At 38.6% G+C, this 25,607-nt stretch overlaps 1 protein-coding gene and 2 long non-coding RNA genes across 3 annotated transcripts; 2 read left to right on the forward strand and 1 right to left on the reverse strand.

The window, feature by feature from the left end:
• The first annotated feature begins 3,094 nt into the window (after positions 1-3,094).
• LOC306823794 (C-type lectin 1-like) lies at positions 3,095-5,380 on the forward strand. The gene is made up of 3 exons (XM_079343638.1): positions 3,095-3,552; positions 3,654-3,742; positions 3,941-5,380. The coding sequence occupies exons 1-3, from the start codon at positions 3,261-3,263 to the stop codon at positions 4,058-4,060; spliced, it is 501 nt and encodes a 166-aa protein (XP_079199764.1). The 5' UTR covers positions 3,095-3,260; the 3' UTR covers positions 4,061-5,380.
• Positions 5,381-12,638: 7,258 nt separating this feature from the next.
• LOC306823798 lies at positions 12,639-17,166 on the forward strand. The gene is made up of 3 exons (XR_013779057.1): positions 12,639-12,748; positions 12,850-12,938; positions 13,140-17,166. It is a non-coding gene; the product is annotated as an uncharacterized lncRNA (long non-coding RNA).
• Positions 17,167-21,103: 3,937 nt separating this feature from the next.
• On the reverse strand, positions 21,104-25,449 carry LOC306823796. Its single transcript, XR_013779055.1, has 2 exons — positions 25,097-25,449; positions 21,104-24,212 (listed from the first exon to the last, which is right to left on the reverse strand). It is a non-coding gene; the product is annotated as an uncharacterized lncRNA (long non-coding RNA).
• Between the last annotated feature and the right edge of the window lie 158 nt (positions 25,450-25,607).

Here is a 25,607-nt window from a genome sequence, read left to right on the forward strand (position 1 = left end):
TGGTGATCAACGGCAGACTATAATTACACGATTACACGTGTGAGTTAAAAAGTGTCAGAACTAACACACACACAGTCCCAAAATAATCTTTAAGAAAACTATCAGCGAGCAAATATCCAGTTTATGTGACACTATAATATGTAATCATTTCATGATAAACTGGAACATTAATTCTTCTCTTTTGTAGCTGCGTAAAGCATTTGCAGAGGGACTGGAAGCGAAGCTGACCTGGAGGAAGCATCCGGTGAAAACACAAGAGAAGCAACAAGTAGAAGGTAATCACAACAAGACTACTGCACATGTACAAACGCCCACAAAATTAATCTCCATTTAAATTCTTTCATCTTTTCATGCAGAGACTTGTCCACCTGATGAGAGCAACAGACAGGAAGATAACCACGACATTCGTGATGAATAGTTTGTTGGGTGATGTTCAGGGATCATGAAGAATCCACCTTTCATGATTGCTTGATATGTGTTTAGTCTGAAGACTGAAGAACCAAGCCTAGCCTGGGTGTGATTATGTTTTAAAGAAGGAACATGTGACATTTTACACATTAAATATAAATCATATATATCTTCTGTGAATGTATCTCTGACTTGTGACTGTCTACAGTGCGAGAGAAGCTCAGGCCATTGTTGCCTCTTAAAGGACTTTTTTTTTCTTGCCACTGTAACTTTGCTAAAAGTATCTTAGTGCTCATGATGGATTAACGTTGTTTCTTAGTAGATAATAATTTTATGATGTATAATATGAAATAAAGTATGGTCTAGATCTGCTCTATACAAATAAAAATACATTAATAAATTTGTTTTTATTACCTTTTTGGTCTGTGTTAAAGGAGCAATATGTAACAGACACCTAATATTTTTAAAATGGTTACTACTGGGTATTTGTGACTTTTAATATTTTTATAATGTCTTTAGTTATTTTTTAATTTTTTAAATGTATTTATTTGCATTTAAGGTCTTTTAGGTCTTTATTGAATAGGACACCTAACAAGATGCAGGAGATGTTGAAACGAATGAACACTTCGAGTCTTATTTCATGCACTTCGAGTCTTCCTGTTTGTAAATTGAGCACACTTAATGATAACATAAAGCATGCATGTGCTGTATGACAACGTTATGTTGAAGAGGTAATCGTGCTCAGGCATGGTTAGTCCTGATGCAGTGTGGTCGTGCTGGCCAGTGTGGGAATGGTGCAACAAAAGGGAGGCGGGGGGGAATTGTGCTGGAGCACGGTAGAGATGGCCGCGCTTTAAGACTTCTTCCTGTGATTTAAGAACACCTCAGTGCAGACTAAGCCTTTGTCAAAGCCAAGGTGACCTTGGTCTTGGTGCTCATTTGGATATTAAAATATGTGAAGACCATATTTGTGCACAGCAAGGAATACTCAAAGTAGTGCTGGGTCTTTCCTTGGAGAAACAAGCCAGTCAAAGCTTGCTGGATTCTCTGAACGCGAACCCTTGATTCCCCTTTGTATTATTATTTTTTTTTCTTGTTTTATTTTAATTTATTTTTTCATCTATTTTTCAGTGAAGTGAAAGATGGATTATAGATTGGCTTTGCTTTTATCCGTCTTTGGTAAGAGTTACAATCTTTTCCATCATTGTTTGTTGATTTTTTAAATTTAGTTTCCTCTTTTGAAGGCACAAAACTGGCGATAAACTTTATTCATTCAACCTCTATTTACAGTACGCAAACATACATACTGAATATGTGTTCCTGAATGGCAATGAATGGTGAAAGTGAATAAAATAGATGTGTTTTAGCTGTGATAAAATAAGACAAATTAACTAATGAGCTGTTTATTTTACGCTGATAATTGAAGAAATGTAAATAATACTAAAAAGTCACAGCATTTTAATGGCTTTCTCAGTAAATGGCAAAAATGTGTTTACATTTGTACATGGCGCAGGTAATTTCAGAGTATTTGGTTATTTTTGATATTTCTCTCCCTCAAATAAACAATATTTTTACATCATGTTCCTAAAGGAAAACTTATTGAAAGATCTAGCAGACACAGACATTATTTTTGTATCTTATGTATGCACTTCATTATACTCCACAGGATTTTGCAGCCCTTCCCTTTACATGCTTCGACGCTTTCACTACATTGACTTGAACATGACCTGGTACGACGCTCAACATTACTGCAGAGATAAGTACAACGACCTGGCTACCATTGAAAGCATGTCTGACATTAGCAGGCTCAACAGACCTGACATCTCAAAAGCATGGATTGGACTACATGACGATCCCGAGGCCTGGAAGACAACGATGGGCAACGAAACAAACTCCTGGAAATGGTCAAGTACAGGTGTAACCAGCAAAACTGGTTATCACAACTGGAAAATAAATGAGCCAAGTAACGCGAATGGAGTACAGTCTTGTGTGCATGGAGAAGGTGATGGTAGATGGAATGATTGGACCTGTGACAAAGAATGGTATTTTATTTGTTACACAGGTAAGACCGATATAAACATGATTTTGAAATTAACTCAAAAAAAGCCTTACACAGTAATATAATATGGCAATGTTCGTCTTTGTAGATCTTATCGCGAAGGCAGTGGCCTTGGCGGGCTGAAACCCAGCAACAAAACCAATTCTACTTATCAACACATAACTGTATTGAATGCTTAGAAACACTACCAGGTTCAGGTGACTTCATCTTTTAGATGGCAGATTTGACCATCTTCTCATGATCACTTCAGATAGTCTTTTATTAGAACCTCTCTGGAGCCAGATCTGGAATTGGGGGGGCAACAAGGCAGGCATCTGGTGATCGGGTTTTCCTCCATGTGGCCCGGTTGGGTTGGAACCTCAGAGAAAATATGAAGCCACCACCCAGTGGGCCCACCACCAGCAGGGATGAGCATGTGGGTTGGGTGCAATGTAGACTGGGCAGCAGACGAAGGCAGTGGCCTTGGTGTGCTGATCCCCAGCGATGAAACAAAATCATTAACAAATAATTTATTCAATTATTGTAAACATGCTTGCTTTTTTTACTTGTTCTGTCTTACCATGTTTGTTAATTATGTTCCAATTGAGCTGTTGTAACAAAACAAATTCCCCCGATGGGGGATCAATATAGTTTATCTTTTTAACTGTACTGAATGCTTAAAACACCTCCAGGTTCAGTTTACTTTATTTGTAACTGGAGGTACATTTGACCATCTTTTCTCTCTCTTTACTTTTATTGTGTTCTAGCTACACATCCTGCAAACCAGAAAACATTTTTCCTTGTCGAAAAAGGAATGAATTGGAAGAATGCCCAGACTTACTGCAGAACACACTACACAGACCTGGCTATGATCGAGACTGCTGAGGAAAATTCAGAGGTGATGTCAGTGAAGTGGCTGCATACAGTGTGGATCGGCTTGTATAGACAAGCATGGAGGTGGTCCGACAACAGAGACAACTCCTTCAGAAACTGGAAAGAGACACAGCCAGATAACTATAATAATCAGTACTGTGCGATGAGTAATGAGCAATACCAATGGGAGAACATGGATTGTAAAGAAGAGCTTCCCTTCTGGTGCCAGGAAGGTGAAAACATTTCAAGTTCATATCAATATTTTTCCGTTTTTGCATTTTCTTACAAGTCAAAAACAAATATCTCATCTCTCGGTTGTCGCGTTTCTGTGCAGTCCCCAAACAGAACATCTTGATGAACTTGAAGATTCAGACTGATGCAGACCTTTCAGATCCAGCTATAAACGCCAAGCTCCTGAAACAGGTAAAACTCTGTTTTGTTTTCCAATCAAAGTCTGTGTATTGAACTTTGACTTTCTAATGCCAGACAAAGAATGATACCAGTGGCATAAATGCTGAATTCCCCTAATACTACAATTACTTCCTGTTTTATGACAGTAGATGCAAAACACTACCCTGTATTTAACAATGGCTTTCTATTCAAATGTCTATAATCTCTCAGCTAGATGATTTGCTTCGTGAAGCGACGGGACAGGCTCACCTAAAGCTGAAGTGGAAGATTCAACCCAGAAAACAACAGCAAGAGAAGGAGAGAGTCGAGGACCAGTGCCCACTGAAGTGAAGGCAGGCTAGGCTAAGGTTACTGTTTGAAGGTTTCAAGCCTCTTTGGGTTCAGTGTCAGGGTAGAGTCAGTAGCTTCTTTTGTTGAAACTTGTAAAGAAAACATTTATATTGGGCCCCTCCTCTTACGCTGATGACCACAGTCACTGCAGGACATAGTGTTTAGGTTTAGTATTGTACCAAAACTGCAAACCACAGCTAACCACTGAGGATTTATCCTCTTTCGTGTTGGTGGTTACATGTGTTTAAAGGTCACATAATATTCAAATTACACTTTACCCCATTTTCAAAGACTAATGTTTTCCTAGTCTCTCTAAAACGCCCGATAATAAGAAAAGTCCATCCTCTCCGTCTTCTGTCTGCTCCACTTTTCAGGAAATGTGTGCTCAAAAGGGCCGTTGGGAGATTTTCCCTTCATGACATCACAAAGGGCAGTAACCCCTCCCACAGATAGGTGTTTCTTTGCAACAATGCAATTCTCTAGTTATTGTTCTCCTGTTAGTTAGCTTTCCCTTGGAAGATGAGTTATACATCACTTTTTTTTCAGTTCCTATTCCTTGATGTTATTGCTTTTATTCATATCAATTATTCAATTCCATCCTAAACTTGTCAATATATAGATGTCAATGAACCATCACTGATAAATAGTTGTTTTGAGAGTGATATCTTTAGCCTAAATTCAGCGCAAGCTCGGGTATTTATTTATTTGTAAGGTTTTTTGGTCGTTTTTGCTTTTATTGAATGGGACAGCCAAAGAGAGACAGGACATGTTGGAAAGACAGAGAACGGGATGATATGCAAAAAACAGGCTGAGACCAGATTCGAACCCTTGGCAGCAGCAATAAGGACTACAGCCTCTGCACAATGGGCCAGCATAATAAATGCTAGGCTATTAGCGCACCATCTGGGGTATGTTGTAATGTATAATTGTTTTTGGTGTAGGATATTGTGTTAGAAATAGAATTAAAATGGATTTAATGTTTTAATTTTATCATTAGATTTGTATTGCTGAATGTTCAATTTAAATGACCCTTTGTCAAGCCCCACCATCATCTTGTCATTGGGCTCCTTCCCTTTTGAAGCTATTGATCATTTCACAATATTTGACTGACTTTTAATTGTATTTAATTAATGTGATTACTTTCTAAATGTGTCCTCGGTGAAAGAATAAGAGTATGAGGATAACTCAAGATCTCTAAAAACTTGTTAAAATCATTTAAATATGATCGATGTCTGACACTAGTGATGTCAGCTAACCTTAGCTGTCTCCTTGTGTTTTTGACCTTTTGTGTGCCGTGCCTGAATAAATATTTTTGTTCACTTTGGTCTTCTACATTTTTCTTCCTGAACGTGACACAAGTTATTGTTTACTGCTCGCAGGGCTGTAAATGTGGACTTTTAGTTTAAAGAACACGATCCAAATTTTAGAGAAGGAATTAATCCATACAAGGTCAATGGTATGTCAAAGAATTTGAATCTATGCAAATTCATGTATGCATTTTAAGCAAGCGGCAATCTCCACAGTTACATAAGGAAGCCTATGCAGAAGAGAAAAAGACTGCAGTGTTAGAGGAATCCACTTATGGTTGGGTCTAAAACATACACACCCAAATGTTAAAACATAAAAAAACAAACGCGTAGAAAGCCTGGTTTAAAAGAAAACATATTTTGGTCTATCTGCATATGACGCAATCTGACTGACGGGCAGAATTGCTGTATATGCTCTCAGGAGGCTTTAGGCCCACTAAGGGTGCGGTCACACTGGCAATCCGTACCGTGCCCAAGCACACTTCAACCCTAAAGCCCAGTTCGTTTGGCTAGCGTGACCACACTCTATGACTTCATCCTGTGATTTAAGAATACCTCAGTGCAGATCAAGCCTTCATCCAATGGTGACCTTGGTCTTGGTGCTCATTTGGATAATAAAATACTTTAAGACCAAATTTGTGCACAACGAATACTCAGAGGAGTGCTTGATCGTTCCTTGGAGAAACATGCCAGTTGAAGCTTGGTGGGTTTTCTGAATGTAAATCTTTGATTTGACTGTTGGAAAAACGAGTGAGTGCATCTTATTTTAATTATTTTAAAAAATCATTATGGTTTTAAAAACATGAGTAGGCATTTTAATGAAGGAACGGAGTAATAGGCCTTTTCTTGCCCTTCCGACTGTAAGAATACGGTCCATTCTGTTTTTTAACATCTATATTAGTTTTGAGCCGTTTTTTGCATTTTATTTTGAAAAACCATTATTTTTCAGACATCTACACATAAATCTTTGAACAAATGAATTGAACTGTAAGACGTAATATGTATACAAGCCTAAAAAAAACAAGCATGAAGATATCAAATTGTGTCCTCAAACCAAATGTATTTTTTTAGTCATGTTATTGTTTCATGTTCTTTGATTTAATGGATGTAATATTGACTGTCTTTTTTTGGTCTGTTTCTTATTTTCATGTTTTTGTTTCTTCTACTTTTCAGTTAAGTCAAAAATGGATTATAGATTGGCTTTGCTTTTATCCGTCTTTGGTAAGAGTTGCAATACTTTCAAACATTTTACTGTTAATTTTTTTTTAATCTCGTTTAGTCTTTTTAAGCCACAAAACTTTAAAAACTTTACTCACTCCAGGATCAATTAAAAGATAGAAAACAAATCATGGTGGAAGGGCGCTTAAAGAGACAGCCTCAAGTTGAGGCTGACATGAAGGATTTTAATAACGCTGGTATCAGATAAATGAGGACTTTTCTTGAGCTACACGTATGCAGTGCTACTCAATGTGTTCCTGAATGACAATGAATGGTGAAAGTGAATAAAATAGATCTCCTTTAGCTGTGATAAAATAAGACAAATTAATTACTCAGCTGTTTGTTTATTTTACGCTGATAATTGAAGAAATGTAAATAATACTAAAAAGTCACAGCATTTTAATGGCTTTCTTAGTAAATGGCAAAAATGTGTTTACATTTGTACATGGCGCAGGTAATTTGAGAGCATTTGGTAATTTTGGATATTTCTCTCCCTCAAATAAACAATATTTTCACATCATGTTCCTAAAGGAAAACTTATTGAAAGATCTAGCAGACACAGACATTATTTTTGTATCTTATGTATGCACTTCATTATACTCCACAGGACTTTGCAGCCCTTCCCTTTACATGCTTCGACGCTTTCACTACATTGACTTGAACATGACCTGGTACGACGCTCAACATTACTGCAGAGATAAGTACAACGACCTGGCTACCATTGAAAGCATGTCTGACATTAGCAGGCTCAACAGACCTGACATCTCAAAAGCATGGATTGGACTACATGACGATCCCGAGGCCTGGAAGACAACGATGGGCAACGAAACAAACTCCTGGAAATGGTCAAGTACAGGTGTAACCAGCAAAACTGGTTATCACAACTGGAAAATAAATGAGCCAAGTAACAACAATGGAGTAGAGTCTTGTGTGCAAGACAACCTTGATGGTACATGGAATGATGTGAACTGTAACAAAGAATGGTTTTTTATTTGTTACACAGGTAAGATTGATAGAACATGATTAAAATTTACTCTAAAAAAGCCTTACACAGTAATATAATATAGCAATGTTTGTCTACGTATAGATCATCTCGAAGGCAGTGGCCTTGGTGGTTTATCTTTATAACTGTATTGAATTCTTGGAAACACCTCCAGCTTCAGTTTACTTTATTTGTAACTAGATTTGACCATCTTCTCTTGATTGTTTTGTATTCTAGCTACACATCCTGCAAACCAGAAAACATATGTTGTTATCGAAAAAGCAATGAATTGGAAGAATGCCCAGACTTACTGCAGAACACACTACACAGACCTGGCTATGATCGAGACTGCTGAGGAAAATTCAGAGGTGATGACAGTGAAGTGGCTGCATACAGTGTGGATCGGCTTGTATAGAGAAGCATGGAGGTGGTCCGACAACAAAGACAACTCCTTCAGAAACTGGAAAGAGAAACAGCCAGATAACTATAATAATCAGTACTGTGCAATGAGTAATGAGCAATACCAATGGGAGGACATGGATTGTAAAGAAGAGCTTCCCTTCTGGTGCCAGGAAGGTGAAAACATTTCAAGTTCATATCAATACTTTTCCGTTTTTGCATTTTCTTACAAGTCAAAAACAATTATCTCATCTCTCGGTTGTCACGTTTCTGTGCAGTCCCCAAACAGAACATCTTGATGAACTTGAAGATTCAGACTGATGCAGACCTTTCAGATCCAGCTATAAACGCCAAGCTCCTGAAACAGGTAAAACTCTGTTTTGTTTTCCAATCAAAGTCTGTGTATTGAACTTTGACTTTCTAATGCCAGACAAAGAATGATACCAGTGGCATAAATGCTGAATTCCCCTAATACTACAATTACTTCCTGTTTTATGACAGTAGATGCAAAACACTACCCTGTATTTAACAATGGCTTTCTATTCAAATGTCTATAATCTCTCAGCTAGATGATTTGCTTCGTGAAACGACGGGACAGGCTCACCTAAAGCTGAAGTGGAAGATTCAACCCAGAAAACAACAGCAAGAGAAGGAGAGAGTCGAGGACCAGTGCCCACTGAAGTGAAGGCAGGCTAGGCTAAGGTTACTGTTTGAAGGTTTCAAGCCTCTTTGGGTTCAGTGTCAGGGTAGAGTCAGTAGCTTCTTTTGTTGAAACTTGTAAAGAAAACATTTATATTGGGCCCCTCCTCATACGCTCATGACCAGAGTCACTGCAGGACATAGTGTTTAGGTTTAGTACTGTACAAAAACTGCAAACCACAGCTAACCACTGAGGATTTATCCTCTTTCGTGTTGGTGGTTACATGTGTTTAAAGGTCACATAATATTCAAAATACACTTTACCCCATTTTCAAAGACTAATGTTTTCCTAGTCTCTCTAAAACGCCCGATAATAAGAAAAGTCCATCCTCTCCGTCTTCTGTCTGCTCCACTTTTCAGGAAATGTGTGCTCAAAAGGGCCCTTTGCAGATTTTCCCTTCATGACATCACAAAGGGCAGTAAGCCCTCCCACAGATAGGTGCTTCGTTGCAACAATGCAATTCTCTAGTTATTGTTCTCCTGTTAGGTAGCTTTCCCTTGGAAGATGAGTTATACATCACCTTTTTTTCAGTTCCTATTCCTTGATGTTATTGCTTTTATTCATATCAATTATTCAATTCCATCCTAAACTTGTCAACATATAGATGTCAATGAACCATCACTGATAAATAGTTGTTTTGAGAGTGATATCTTTAGCCTAAAGTCAGCGCAAGCTCGGGTATTTATTTATTTGTAAGGTTTTTTGGTCGTTTTTGCTTTTATTGAATGGGACAGCCAAAGAGAGACAGGACATGTTGGAAAGACAGAGAACGGGATGATATGCAAAAAACAGGCTGAGACCAGATTCGAACCCTTGGCAGCAGCAATAAGGACTACAGCCTCTGCACAATGGGCCAGCATAATAAATGCTAGGCTATTAGCGCACCATCTGGGGTATGTTGTAATGTATAATTGTTTTTGGTGTAGGATACTGTGTTAGAAATAGAATTAAAATGGATTTAATGTTTTAATTTTATCATTAGATTTGTATTGCTGAATGTTCAATTTAAATGACCCTTTGTCAAGCCCCACCATCATCTTGTCATTGGGCTCCTTCCCTTTTGAAGCTATTGATCATTTCACAATATTTGACTGACTTTTAATTGTATTTAATTAATGTGATTACTTTCTAAATGTGTCCTCGGTGAAAGAATAAGAGTATGAGGATAACTCAAGATCTCTAAAAACTTGTTAAAATCATTTAAATATGATCGATGTCTGACACTAGTGATGTCAGCTAACGTTAGCTGTCTCCTTGTGTTTTTGACCTTTTGTGTGCCGTGCTTGAATAAATATTTTTGTTCACTTTGGTCTTCTACATTTTTTTTCCTGAACGTGACACAAGTTATTGTTTACTGCTCGCAGGGCTGTAGATGCGGACTTTTAGTTTAAAGAACACGATCCAAATTTTAGAGAAGGAATTAATCCATACAAGGTCAATGGTATGTCAAAGAATTTGAATGTGTGCACATTTATGAATGCATTTTAAGCAAGCAGCAATCTCCACAGTTACATAAGGAAGCCTATGCAGAAGAGAAAAAGACTGCAGTGTTAGAGGAATCCACTTATGGTTGGGTCTAAAACATACACACCCAAATGTTAAAACATAAAAAAACAAACGCGTAGAAAGCCTGGTTTAAAAGAAAACATATTTTGGTCTGAATAGTTCAGATCTTAATCTGCATATGACGCAATCTGACTGACGGGCAGAATTACTGTATATGCTCTCAGGAGGCTTCAGGCCCACTAAGGGTGCGGTCACACTGGCAATCCGTACCGTGCCCAAGCACACTTCAACCCTAAAGCCCAGTTCGTTTGGCTAGCGTGACCGCACTCTAAGACTTCATCCTGTGATTTAAGAATACCTCAGTGGAGATCAAGCCTTCATCCAATGGGGACCTTGGTCTTGGTGCTCATTTGGATAATAAAATACTTTAAGACCAAATTTGTGCACAACGAATACTCAGAGGAGTGCTTGATCGTTCCTTGGAGAAACATGCCAGTTGAAGCTTGGTGGATTTTCTGAATGTAAATCCTTGATTTGACTGTTGGAAAAACGAGTGAGTGCATCTTATTTTAATTATTTTAAAAAATCATTATGGTTTTAAAAACATGAGTAGGCATTTTAATGAAGGAACGGAGTAATAGGCCTTTTCTTGCCCTTCCGACTGTAAGAATATGGTCCATTCTGTTTTTTAACATCTATATTAGTTTTGAGCCGTTTTTTGCATTTTATTTTGAAAAACCATTATTTTTCAGACATCTACACATAAATCTTTGAACAAATGAATTGAACTGTAAGATGTAATATGTATACAAGCCTAAAAAAAACAAGCATGAAGATATCAAATTATGTCCTCAAACCAAATGTATTTTTTTAGTCATGTTATTGTTTCATGTTCTTTGATTTAATGGATGTAATATTGACTGTCCTTTTTTTTGGCCTGTTTCTTATTTTCATGTTTTTCTTTCTTCTACTTTTCAGTTAAGTCAAAAATGGATTATAGATTGGTTTTGCTTTTATCCGTCTTTGGTAAGAGTTGCAATACTTTCAAACATTTTATTGTTAATTTTTTTTTAATCTAGTTTTAGTCTTTTTAAGCCACAAAACTTTAAAAACTTTACTCACTCCAGGATCAATTAAAAGATAGAAAACAAATCATGGTGGAAGGGCGCTTAAAGAGAGCCTCAAGTTGAGGCTGACATGAAGGATTTTAATAACGCTGGTATCAGATAAATGAGGACTTTTCTTGAGCTACACGTATGCAGTGCTACTCAATGTGTTCCTGAATGGCAATGAATGGTGAAAGTGAATAAAATAGATCTCCTTTAGCTGTGATAAAATAAGACAAATTAATTACTCAGCCGTTTGTTTATTTTACGTTGATAATTGAAGAAATGTAAATAATACTAAAAAGTCACAGCATTTTAATGGCTTTCTCAGTAAATGGCAAAAATGTGTTTACATTTGTACATGGCGCCGGTAATTTCAGAGTATTTGGTAATTTTGGATATTTCTCTCCCTCAAATAAACAATATTTTCACATCATGTTTCTAAAGGAAAACTTATTGAAAAATCTAGCAGACACATTATTTTTGTATCTTATGTATGCACTTCATTATACTCCACAGGACTTTGCAGCCCTTCCCTTTACATGCTTCGACGCTTTCACTACATTGACTTGAACATGACCTGGTACGACGCTCAACATTACTGCAGAGATAAGTACAACGACCTGGCTACCATTGAAAGCATGTCTGACATTAGCAGGCTCAACAGACCTGACATCTCAAAAGCATGGATTGGACTACATGACGATCCCGAGGCCTGGAAGACAACGATGGGCAACGAAACAAACTCCTGGAAATGGTCAAGTACTGGTGTCACCAGCAAAACTGGTTATCACAACTGGAAAATAAATCAACCAAATAAAGCCAATGGAGTACAGTCTTGTGTGCAAGAAAACCATGATGGTACATGGAATGATGTGAACTGTAACAAAGAATGGTTTTTTATTTGTTACACAGGTAAGATCGATAGAACATGATTAAAATTTACTCTAAAAAAGCCTTACACAGTAATATAATATAGCAATGTTTGTCTACGTATAGATCATCTCGAAGGCAGTGGCCTTGGTGGTTTATCTTTATAACTGTATTGAATTCTTGTTAACACCTCCAGCTTCAGTTTACTTTATTTGTAACTAGATTTGACCATCTTCTCTTGATTGTTTTGTATTCTAGCTACACATCCTGCAAACCAGAAAACATATGTTGTCATCGAAAAAGCAATGAATTGGAAGAATGCCCAGACTTACTGCAGAACACACTACACAGACCTGGCTATGATCGAGACTGCTGAGGAAAATTCAGAGGTGATGTCAGTGAAGGGTTGGTATACAGTGTGGATCGGCTTGTATCGAGAAGCATGGAGGTGGTCCGACAACAAGGACAACTCCTTCAGAAACTGGAAAGAGAAACAGCCAGATAACTATAATAATCAGTAATGTGTGATGAGTAATGAGCAATACCAATGGGAGAACATGGATTGTAAAGAAGAGCTTCCCTTCTGGTGCCAGGAAGGTGAAAACATTTCAACTTCATATCAATACTTTTCCGTTTCTGCATTTTCTTACAAGTCAAAAACAATTATCTCATCCCTCGGTTGTCGCGTTTCTGTGCAGTCCCCAAACAGAACATCTTGATGAACTTGAAGATTCAGACTGATGCAGACCTTTCAGATCCAGCTATAAACGCCAAGCTCCTGAAACAGGTAAAACTCCATCCATTTGTTTTCCAATCAAAGTCTGTGTATTGAACTTTGACTTTCTAATGCCAGACAAAGAATGATACCAGTGGCATAAATGCTGAATTCCCCTAATACTACAATTACTTCCTGTTTTATGACAGTAGATGTAAAACACTACCCTGTATTTAACAATGGCTTTCTATTCAAATGTCTATAATCTCTCAGCTAGATGATTTGCTTCGTGAAGCGACGGGACAGGCTCACCTAAAGCTGAAGTGGAAGATTCAACCCAGAAAACAACAGCAAGAGAAGGAGAGAGTCGAGGTTCAGTGCCCACTGGAGTGAAGGCAGGCTAGGCTAAGTTTACTGTTTGCAGGTTTCAAGCCTCTTTGGGTTCATTTGTTGAAACTTGTAAAGAAAATCTGGGCCCCTCCTCTTATGCTCATGACCACAGTCACTGCATAATGTAGTGTTTAGGTTTAGTTATTGTACCAACACTGCAAGCCACAGCTAACCATTGACGATGTATCCTCTTTAATGTTGGTGGTTACTTGAATCTAAAGGTCACATGATATTCAAAATGCTCTTTACCCCGTTTTCAAACACTAATGTGTCCCTAGTCTTTCTGGAATTTCCCTGGGGATCAATAAAGTATCATCTATCTAGTCTGTCTATGAATCCTTAATGATGAGAAAAGTCCATCATCTCCGTCTTCTGCCTGCTCCAGACGTTTCAGAAAATGTGTGCTTAAACAGGCCGTTTGGAGATTTTCCCTTCATGACATCACAAAGGTCAGTAGCCCCTCCCCCAGGTGGGTGACACTCCCACAGCTAGGTGTTTGTTCTGCCCTCTGAGTCCCACGGGGCAATTCAGTTGTTATTGTTGCTCTAAAACGTAGTACATAAGTAAATAAATAATTTAGACTGTAAAATAAAATAGAATAGAGAAACTAAAATAAGCAACGAGTACCAGGTAAGACTGGAATAAAAAGCCATGTACAAGCGGAAATGAATTGAAACTGGAACATAAAACAATATTACAGTTACTAGTATATACAATGAGTTGCATAAATACTGCCTAACCTGTTCTTTTGGCGTAATCTTTTTGCATGTTTGATATAAGTACAAATAAAATTATGTTTAAAATCATGTCTGATGAGACATCACACAGCAGTTGTACAGTTGCAGCTTTCTGAACATTTGCAGCATCATCATAGTTACACTTGATTGATTTACTTAATTGAGATTAATTGACAAATGTACAGACAAATCAGATTTGAACTTTGAATTGTCTTGCATTAGTGATGCTTTTCTTTTGGTTAAAACATCAACAGTCTTGGCAACGACATTAATTGACCTGTATACAGAAAATCAGTGTTGAAATCATAGTTTTGGTTTATTAAAACCAGGAGTTAGCTCGAGTGACCTTATGTCCCAATTTGACCAAGACCTTCCCATTTTAAAGCTCCATGTCCAAAACTACTAAATCAACCAATGCTGCCTCTGGCATTAAGTAGAGCTGCAATTAAGGATTCATCTGTTATTAAATAGATTCCTGATCATTCTCTAAATAAACTGATTAAACATTCGTCTTGGAAATGTTCATTCCCTAGAACACAATGACTGCATGTGTCTTATTAAACCAACAGTCCAAAAAAAAAAACGAAGCAGCAAATCCACACAAAGAAGGAACTTTTAGAATCAATTAAGACAATTCAATATCTATGTCTGTGTGTTAATGATGATCAGATGCAGCTATTGAGAAAACTATGGTGAAGATGACGATCAAGTCCAGCGCAGACCTGGAAGATCTAGCTGTCAGTGCAGAGCTACTGAAACAGGTAAAGTTTGAGTAAGAGTCCAATGAACAATAAATACAAGAGAGAGAAACAGGTGGAAAAGCAACACAGATAGCCGTTTAAAATAACGATGGCAGCAGGAACAAATGACTCCCTTAGTCTCTTTGTCCTGCATGCTGGCAGGTCAAATCTAAAAACACACACTTTGCAATATCACATACATGTTTTAAGATCCCAGTTATTCTGTCGAAATGTACATGCAATCTGAAGCTAGAGCTCACCAAAGAGTGCTAACAATTACCTGCTAACACAACAATGCAGGCCACAGGTATTTGCATCTTGAGCAAAGGATTTTATTATTTTGAATAACTTAAACCAAACCCATCATCCTTTTCAAAAACAAGTTATCAAGAAGTTTTTGTGCCACATCACTGATCAAACCGCAAATGTTTCATAGTAGTTAAGTCCTCAAGAATTATTCTTACAATGGTGAGGAAGGACTGACCTTTTCTTCCAAAACAACTGTGACAGCGTTCTAAGACTTCATCATGTGATTTACAAACACCTCAGTGCAGACTAAGCCTTCGTCAAAGCCAAGGTGACCTTGGTCTTAGTCCTCATTTGGATATTAAAATATGTGAAGACCATATTTGTGCACAGCAAGGAATACTCAAAGTAGTGCTGGGTCTTTCCTTGGAGAAACAAGCCAGTCAAAGCTTGCTGGATTCTCTGAATGCGAACCCTTGATTCGACAGCTGGGAATACGAGTGAGTACATCTTATTCTAATTATTTTATGAAATCGTTATGGTTTTAAAAACATGAATAGGCCTATTAATGAAGGAACGGGCAAAAAGACCTTTCCTTGCCCTGCCGACTGTAAGAATACGGTCCATTCCGTTTTTTAATATCTATATTAGTTTTGAGCCGTGGGATTATAAACCATTTATTTTGAAAAAAAAACCCACAAAAAAAACCCAATAGTTTCCAGACATCTACACGTAAATCTTTTAAGAAATGAATTGAGCTGTACGCTGTAATATGTATACCAACCTCAAAACAACAAGCATAAAGATAACGATTATGTCTTCAAATCAAATGTATTTTTTAGTCATGTTATTGGTTTGTGTTTTCTTTTTCTTTTTTTTAATGGATGTAATGTTGATAGTCTTTTTTTGGCGTTTTCTTATTTTAATTTATTTTTTTCATCTACTTTTCAGTGAAGTGAAAGATGGATTATAGATTGGCTTTGCTTTTATCCGTCTTTGGTAAGAGATACAATCTTTTCCATCATTGTTTGTTGATTTTTTAAATTTAGTTTCCTCGTTTGAAGGCACAAAACTGTCGATAAACTTTATTCATTCAACCTCTATTTACAGTACGCAAACATACATACTCAATATGTGTTCCTGAATGGCAATGAATGGTGAAAGTGAATAAAATAGATCTCCTTTAGCTGTGATAAAATAAGACAAATGAATTACTCAGCTGTTTGTTTATTTTACGCTGATAATTGAAGAAATGTAAATAATACTAAAAAGTCACAGCATTTTAATGGCTTTCTTAGTAAATGTGTTTACATTTGGACATGGCGCAGGTAATTTTAAAGTATTTGGTTATTTTTGATATTTCTCTACCTCAAATAAACAATATTTTCACATCATGTTGCTAAACGAAAACATATGGAAAAATCTAGCAGGCACAGACATTATTTTTGTATCTTAGTATGCACTTCATTATGCTCAAGTCAAGAGTCTTCAAGCGAGGAAGAAGACGAAGAAGACGAAAAAAAAGCAACATCATCAGACACAGGGTCCTCAACCACCCAGTCTCCAGGTATTGAGACCTCACACAACAGTTGAACAGATGCAGCTTTCTGAACATTAGCAGCATCGTCATAATTACACTAGATTGATTGATTGATTGAGAGTACGAAGTAAAGAGATGGCAAGTAAAACACATTTCGAGTCGAAAGCATTGACTGTAAGGTCTAAGGTCATCTGCAAAGGAAGAAAAACGCTGTCTGTCTAGTCTTTATGCTGACAAAAGTTTGAAAGCCTACATTCATTTATTTATTTTTTGCTGTTTCAGGGAGCTATATTTTTGCCATCTACTATGTTTAGTACATAACCTTCACAGCTCATGGTTATTTTGTAGAGAAATGTAGACTTAATTTTTTTTAGCATGTTTTCTATGGTTTGTGAATATAATTATATGCAGACAAACTAAAGATATATTATAATTAATATTTTGTCGTAGATTTTTCATCTGTTTTGAGGTTTTATGATTATGTTCAGTTCAGTGTATAATTAAGACCAGAGTAGTAAACGTTGAAGTTACAGTATTAATATAAACAGTTATTATTATTGCTACATTGTTTAAGTAGTAATACTGTTAGCATTAAATGCAATGTAATCTTTTTTAAGCTAGTATTTTATTTTCTTTGTGACTTTTCCCCTCAATCCCACCGTCACGTCTTCCACCGAGGAAGCAGAGGCTGATTTCTCAGAGGTAGACTCGTCCATCACCCAAGCCGAAGTCACCGAGGTAGTTGGCAAGCTCCTTGGATGCAAGGCTCCGGGGGTGGATGAGATTCGCCCTGAGTATCTTAAGTCTCTGGATGTGCAGGGGCTGTCATGGTTGACACGTCTCTGTAACATCGCGTGGAGGTCGGGTACAGTGCCTCTGGACTGGCAGACCGGGGTGGTGGTCCCTCTTTTCAAGAAGGGGGACCGGAGGGTGTGTTCCAACTACCGGGGAATCACACTCCTCAGCCTCCCTGGGAAAGTCTATTCTCCACATGTGCTTTGTGGATCTGGAGAAGGCATTCGACCGTGTCCCTCGCAGCACATAGTGGGGGGTGCTCCGGGAGTATGGGGTTCGGGGCCCTTTGCTAAGGGCGGTCCGGTCCTTGTACGACCGGAGTATGGTTCGCATTGCCGGCAGTAAGTCGGACCTGTTCCCGGTGCGCGTTCGCCTCCGGCAGGGCTGCCCTTTGAAAACGGTTCTGTTCATTACTTTTATGGACAGAATTTCTAGACGCAGCCAGGGGCCGGAGGGGGTCCGGTTTGGGGACCACAGGATCTCGTCTCTGCTTTTTGCAGATGATGTGGTCTTGTTGGCTCCATCGAATCCGGACCTCCAGCGCGCACTGGGGCGGTTCGCTACCGAGTGTGAGGCGGCTGGGATGAGGATCAGCACCTCTAAATCTGAGGCCATGGTTCTCGACCGGAAAAAGGTGGTTTGCCCTCTTCGGGTCGGTGGGGAGTCCTTGCCCCAGGTGGAGGAGTTTAAGTATCTCGGGGTCTTGTTCACGAGTGGGGGGAAGATGGAGCGTGAGATTGACAGACGGGTCGGTGCGGCGTCTGCAGTCATGCGGTCGCTGTATCGGTCCGTCGTGGTGAAAAAGGAGCTAAGCCGAAAGGCGAAGCTCTCGATTTACCGGTCGATCTTCGTTCCTCCCCTCACCTATGGTCATAAGCTTTGGGTCATGACCGAAAGAACGAGATCTCGGATACAAGCGGCCGAAATGGGCTTCCTCCGTAGGGTGGCTGGGCGCACCCTTAGAGATAGGGTGAGGAGCTTGGTCACCAGGGAGGAGCTCGGAGTAGAGCCGTTACTCCTTCACATTGAGAGGAGTCAGTTGAGGTGGTTCGGGCATCTGGTCCGGATGCCCCCTGGAGGCCTCCCTGGGGAGGTGTTCTGGGCATGTCCCTCCAGGAAGAGGCCTCTGGGCAGACCGAGGACACGCTGGAGAGACTATGTCTCTCGGCTGGCTTGGGAACGCCTTGGGGTCCCACCGGAAGAGCTGGAGGAGGTGTCTGGGGTGAGGGAAGTCTGGGTGTCTCTGCTTAGACTGCTGCCCCCGCGACCCGGCCCCGGATAAGCGGCAGAAAATGGATGGATGGATGGATGTTTAAGTAGTAATAGTGTTAGCATTAAATGCACTGTAATCTTTTTTAAGCTAGTATTTTATTTTCTTTGTGACGTTTAACATCAAACATACATACAGACTCAGTTTCAAGTCAAGAAACTTCAAACAAGGAAGAAGACGAAGAAGATGAAATAAAAGCAACATCATCAGACACAGGGTCCTCAACCACCCAGTCTCCAGGTATTGAGACATCACACAACAGTTGTACAGATGCAGCTTTCTGAACATTAGCAGCATTGTCATAGTTACACTTGATTGATTGAATTAATTGAGATAAATTGACAAATGTACAGACAAATCAGATTTGAACTTTGGATTGTCTTGCATTAGTGATGCTTTTCTTTTGGTTAAAACATCAACAGTCTTGGCAACGACATTAATTGACCTGTATACAGAAAATCAATGTTGAAATCATAGTTTTGGTTTATTAAAACCAGGAATTAGCTCGAGTGACCTTATGTCCCAATTTGACCAGGACCTTCCCATTTTCAAGCTCCATGTCCAAAACTACTAAATCAACCAATGCTGCCTCTGGCATTAAGTAGAGCTGCAACTAAGGATTCATCTGTTATTAAATAGATTCCTGATCATCCTGTAAATAAACTGATTAAACATTCGTCTTGGAAATGTTCATTCCCTAGAGCACAATGACTGCGTGTGTCTTATTAAACCAACAGTCCAAAACGAAGCAGCAAATCCACAGAAAGAAGGAACTTTTGGAACCAATTAACACAAATCAATATCTATGTCTGTGTGTTGATGGTGATCAGATGCAGCTATCAAGACTTTGAAAACTATGGTGAAGATGACGATCAAGTCCAGCGCAGACCTGGAAGATCCAGCTGTCAGTGCAGAGCAACTGGAACAGGTAAAGTTTGATTGGAAATATTAGTAAAAATCAAGTTGCTGCGGTCTAATGTTTGAGGTGGTCTTTATTGTGCCTGTGAGGCCGCCATTTCTTTGACAGCCAGCAAAACACACACATCCAACCAGCCAATAATCAACATCCAACATGAGAAGGATAAAGGAAGTAAGAGTCCAATGGACAATAAATACAAGAGAGAGAAACAGGTGGAAAAGCAACACAGATTGCCGTTTAAAATAACGATGGCAGCAGGGACAAATGACTCCCTTAGTCTCTTTGTCCTGCATGCTGGCAGCTCGAATCTCAAAACACACACATTGCAATATCACATACGTGTTTTAAGATCCCAGTTATTCTGTCAACATGTACGTGCAATCTGAAGCTAGAGCTAACCAAAGAGTGCTAACCATTGCCTGCTAACACAACAATGCAGGCCACAGGTATTTGCATCTTGAGCAAAGGATGAAAGGGTGTATCTCGAGAGCGGAGGCTTCAGTATGGCGGAGGTGTCACCAAACAGCAGTTGATTTTTTTTGTTTCATGCTGGCGTTCAATTAATTGAATAATTTGAACCAAACCATCATCCTTTCCAAAAACAAACTAAATAAGTAGTTAAGTAAATTATTCTTACAATGGTGAGGAAGGTCTGACCTTTTCCACCAAAACAACTGTGAAAGTCGTACCTGGTGATGCATATTTTGCCATCAACGGCAGATTATAATTACACGATTACACGTGTGAGTTAAAAAGTGTCAGAACTAACACACATACACTCCCAAAATAATCTTTAAGAAAACTATCAGCGAGCAAATATCCAGTTTATGTGACACTATAATATGTAATCATTTCATGATAAACTGGAATATAATTCTTCCCTTTTGTAGCTGCGTAAAGCATTTGCAGAGGGACTGGAAGCGAAGCTGACCTGGAGGAAGCATCCGGTGAAAACACAAGAGAAGCAACAAGTAGAAGGTAATCACAACAAGACTACTGCACATGTACAAACGCCCACAAAATTTAAATTCTTTCATCTTTTCATGCAGAGACTTGTCCACCTGATGAGAGCAACAGACAGGAAGATAACCACGACATTCATGATGAATAGTTTGTTGGGTGATGTTCAGGGATCATGAAGAATCCACCTTTCATGATTGCTTGATATGTGTTTAGTCTGAAGTCTGAAGAACCAAGCCTAGCCTGGGTGTGATTATGTTTTAAAGAAGGAACATGTGACATTTTACACATTAAATATAAATCATATATATCTTCTGTGAATGTATCTCTGACTTGTGACTGTCTACAGTGCGAGAGAAGCTCAGGCCATTGTTGCCTCTTAAAGGACTTTTTTTTCTTGCCACTGTAACTTTGCTAAAGGTATCTTAGTGCTCATGATGGATTAACGTTGTTTCTTAGTAGATAATAATTTTATGATGTATAATATGAAATAAAGTATGGTCTAGATCTGCTCTATACAAATAAAAATACATAAATGAATTTGTTTGGTCTGTTTTAAAGGAGCAATATGTAACAGACACCGAATATTTTTAAAATGGTTACTACTGGGTATTTGTGACTTTTAATATTTTTTATAATGTTTTTAAATGCATTTATTTGCATTTAAGGTTTTTTGGGTCTTTATTGAATAGGACACCTAACAAGATGCAGGAGATGTTGAAACGAATGAGTGCTCAAGCGCTGTACTTCTCAAAGAGGTGTGCTTGGGCACGGTACACTTCGTGCACTTCGAGTCTTCCTGTTTGTAAATTGAGCACACTTAATGATAACATAAAGCATGCATGTGCTGTATGACAACATTATGTTGAAGAGGTAATCGTGCTCAGGCATGGTTAGTCCTGATGCAGTGTGACTAGGGTTGTGCTGGCCAGTGTGGGAATGGTGCAACAAAAGGGGGTGAGGCGGGGGGGAATTGTGCTGGAGCACGGTAGAGATGGCCGTGGCTAAATAAATAATTTAGACTGTAAAGTAAAATAGAATAGAGAAACTAAAATAAGCAACGAGTGCCAGGTAGGACTGGAATAATAAGCCATTTACAAGCGGAAATTAACTAATAATTAAATTAATGAGTTGTATAAATACTGCCTAATCTGTTCGTTTGGTGTAATCTTTATACATGTTTGAAATAAGTACTAATAAAATTGTGTTTAAAATCATGTCTATGCAGTGTATCAGTGTTTTAAAAACAGTACAATCAGGAATGTTAATCTCCACTTTATCCCAAAAGCCAGGGCTAAAGTTTGATGCATGCCGGATAATACAGCTGTAATGGACTTTATCAGACTTCATTGATTTTCCAGGGAGCCTTTTGTAAGATCTTTTCCAGGGACAGCAGCCTTTTGGCTCACTCTGGCATATTGACTGAAATGGGGTTTTTTATATACATTGTCCCTGAAAAATAAAATAAAAATCCTATTGTTTCTAGATGTTCGCTACTCGATGTGCTGGTCCTTTGAACCTTAAAAAAAGACTTCAAAAGAGGAGTTTGACTCACAGAGAGACTTTTAAACCCGTCACAGTTTCTGTCATGCCTAGGCTGCTTGTGTGACAGTAAAAATAAAGAGATATATTACACTAATAAACAAGCCCTTGATGGTGCCAGGCTCACAGTTAGGTTTTACAGCCTGCTGTAAAAACTCGAAAGGGAGGCTGAGGATCCAAAAGGTAGTCGTTCATTTGGATCCTTCCCATCAGCTGTTGTATTCTTCTTTTTAATGTGGCTCCAGTATAGAGCGGCGAATAAATCTGGACCACTGAGCATGAACTAGGTTCTGTATCGACAGGTGAGTGGTACTGCCCAGCAGCAAACAGTCAGTGTCAGTGTGCAAAGGCCTTATTTCTCAACTCCTCACATTTTTGATGATGTCTGAAGAACAGCCGTCACTGTTGTGCTTTACCAATGTGCACTGCCTGTCAGCACCTGTGTGTCCTATCAGATTTAAGGCTGTTCATGTTTCCTCTTTTCTAGATCATCGCTTGTGTTGCATTTACTCTCAGATGTACATCGCTTTGGACAAAAGCTTCTGCTGAGTGAATTGTACAATTCCCATGAGCCTTAGCTGATCGAGATAAATGTTAGCATACACACAATCTAAAACAAAGATGGTAAGAATAACCTCTGACTATTTTGCATGTTAGTATTATAATTAGGGGTGTGACTGTATTACTACATAGCAGAGATAAACACACAGGTCAGGTAAGAACAGCCTTATAGAACAGATTTGACAACAGATACTACGCCTTGTTTTGTGAGAACAGCCCTGCTGTCGAATATTACCGATAAAACCATTAGTCTCCGATCAAGAATGAAAACAAACGATTGAATATATAGTCCAAAGCAAGAGATTCAAGTGATGTCTAACGGGACAGAGGAAGACGAGAAGTCGTGGGAGGACCGATAAATGAGGAAAAAGGAGGACAGAGGGGGGAGACTGAGTGGAGAGGGAGGTCCGGCAGAAGCAGCAGGCTGCAGGAATGTTTCACATGCCTGTCCTCTGGATGAACTCGCCTCCCTGGAGTGTGGGAGATACTGGGAGTAATTAGCCTCCTTTAACATTGGATCTGTGCTGCCTCAGAGCCTCAGTGGGGTTAACAGTGGCATTGAAGGAGATCAAGTGAATTTAGATTTTCAAATAAAACTGTTTTCTTCTTCTTCTGCATCGCCTGCTTTTATCTCTATACGTTTTTATTGCAACATGCTTTTGACATTCTTCCTTTATAGGCATTTCCTTTTAAAATAAATGAGTATTTTAAGGCAGCTGTTTCCTGTAGAAAAATGCTCTAAATCAGAACTATTACATTGAAGTAGGGCAGATTCTCCACCCCGCCCCATCCATCCATGCACCGGTCTTGCAGCTGACCTACTTTATCTCAAAGCGGATTTAATTATGGATCCTCCAAATGGCAGATAATTCTTACTTAAAGTCAAGCATTAAGAATTGAAAAGGACGTGAATAAAGAGAAACAGGGGCTAAAAAGCATTGATTTTGTGAAAGGCCATGTGTTTTCAATCATTAAATGCCAATACTGGAACGTCAGCGTTACCTGCTTTACTTTGATGCCCTTTGCTTCAACAGATGAGAGTCCTTTTATGGCAGACTGTGAATCCAGAGCTGAAAACCTTTGGATCCGAAGGTTCTGCTGTTGAGTAAACTCTTTTCTTCTGATTTTCTCTCTGAAAACCATTTAAGTAATGTTAGAAAAATGCATGAACTCGGAGCCTGAAACTAAACGAGTGTTCCTCGGTTTCATAAGATTTAGTTATACAAACCAAACCGACTTTTCCTGTTAAAATTTGATTATTTATTAAAATATAAACGGCTAAGATAACTACATGAATGGGGTGGTTGATTATAAAAGTTAATGATATACTCACATCACTAATTGTTAATTAATGGTAAAGTTCTGATCTTCAATCTCTAAGAAGGTTTCATTACTTAATAACCACATCTTCCTGTGTGACATCGAAACTCGAGAATTGTATTAAAATATATTTCAAATGGCTATAATGTCTTCCTCTTTCAACAGCGAGTCTACATAGCTGAGATTTAGCTGATGATCATATATTGTAGCATTGAGGCTGTTAAGATGATGTGCACTTACCACTGACGCCAGGTGCTGCCCGTTTCCAGAACTTTGCTGCCGATGTTGCTTCCATGTCGCAAATTACACGGGCCAGAGTTGCATGACTACACACGTGGTAGCATGTTTTTAAGGGGACGGTAAATGAATGAGCAGCTCAAGCACAAAGTGGAGAAAGCATTAACATAATAAAACATCTTTTAAATCTGCATCATCGTTTGTTAGAGGTTCTGAATGACGGTTTCGATTAATTTTCGACTAATTGCCCTGCTCTACATGAACCTCCTAAAAAGAGTATATAAGCATGGGAATGACTCAATGACATGGATCAATGGACTGCTGGATAGAGCATTGTATTTCCTGCATTTACAACATTTACCGCATTAGCCAGTATAATACATTGCTGCTAAAAAATGGTTCAGCTCCAACTCCGACATAATACTGTTAAAATCACCACGGTTTCCTGTAGATGACATAACTATCTATCTAAAAAACAAATAATAAAAAACTATCTATCTATCATCTATCTATCTATCTATCTATCTATCTATCTATCTATCATCTATCTATCTATCTATCTATCTATCTATCTATCTATCTATCTATCTATCCATCTAACCAGTGTTCAAATTCGACTGCATTTGTAGGTGGAGTATACTGATGAGCAGACACACTAACGTTCAAGTATGCAGCGCTCATAGCGGTGTAGCTCAATGCGCCGTAGCTACACTGTACATTTGGCGCGGAAGTACAAACCAAGCTTAAGGGGGGAAGATGGTTACGACGTGTAATGTTGGAGCCAGCAATCTGGAACAGCCTTCTTGTGCTTTGACACACATGACAATGTGAAACCACACACCGCAATACCAATATTATGCCAGATGCAATGTGTAAATACAAAAGTATGATGACGGCAGATCTGTGTTATAGCGCTAAGGTGGAATTGCAATCTGAAAGCAGCTTTGTAAGTTAATAGAAAAATAAACCTTACCGTACTTTAGTGGATGAGCAACATCGTGGAGCCAGAATGATCTTTTGTTTCCTATTTCTTGGGTTGAAAAAATTGGAAAAAGCCCCATACATCGCCGACTCAAACTCCTCTCCTGAAGGGAAATCGTAAAAAAAAGGGCATAAAATTACACTTAAAATGAAGCATGTAAGCAAAAATTGACAGGCAGAACCTCCATTAAGGTAAAGTTACAGCCCACTACAGGATACACAAGATACAGCTACATCTGAGACAAACTTTTGCCAGTTTGATAAAACATTCAACAGTGGAACTAGGGCTCTCGCAGTGAAGGAATTGTCACTGCGGTGAACCAAAGTGGCTCAATAGAGTATAAGTATTACTATACGTCCACCCCCCACCTCTTTTAGATTATTTTTTTATTTAATTGTGAATCAGTCGTCAGAAACAAGCCTGCCACAAACAACATAAGATAACACAACAAAGTTATTTAGATTGTGACTTTTATTTATTTGTTCATTTTCTTAACAATAAC

This window comes from Symphodus melops (assembly GCF_947650265.1).
Source record: "Symphodus melops genome assembly, chromosome: 5".
NCBI classification, from domain to species: Eukaryota; Metazoa; Chordata; class Actinopteri; order Labriformes; family Labridae; genus Symphodus; species Symphodus melops.

What these genes read in the sequence shown, in the direction of transcription:
- LOC306823794 (XM_079343638.1), top strand. Translation starts at nt 3,261, where the DNA reads ATGAATTGGAAGAATGCCCAGACTTACTGCAGAACACACTACACAGAC. An exon ending in TCCCTTCTGGTGCCAGGAAG is followed by an intron (nt 3,553 to 3,653) that starts GTGAAAACATTT and finishes GTTTCTGTGCAG; the next exon opens with TCCCCAAACAGAACATCTTG. An exon ending in ACGCCAAGCTCCTGAAACAG is followed by an intron (nt 3,743 to 3,940) that starts GTAAAACTCTGT and finishes ATAATCTCTCAG; the next exon opens with CTAGATGATTTGCTTCGTGA.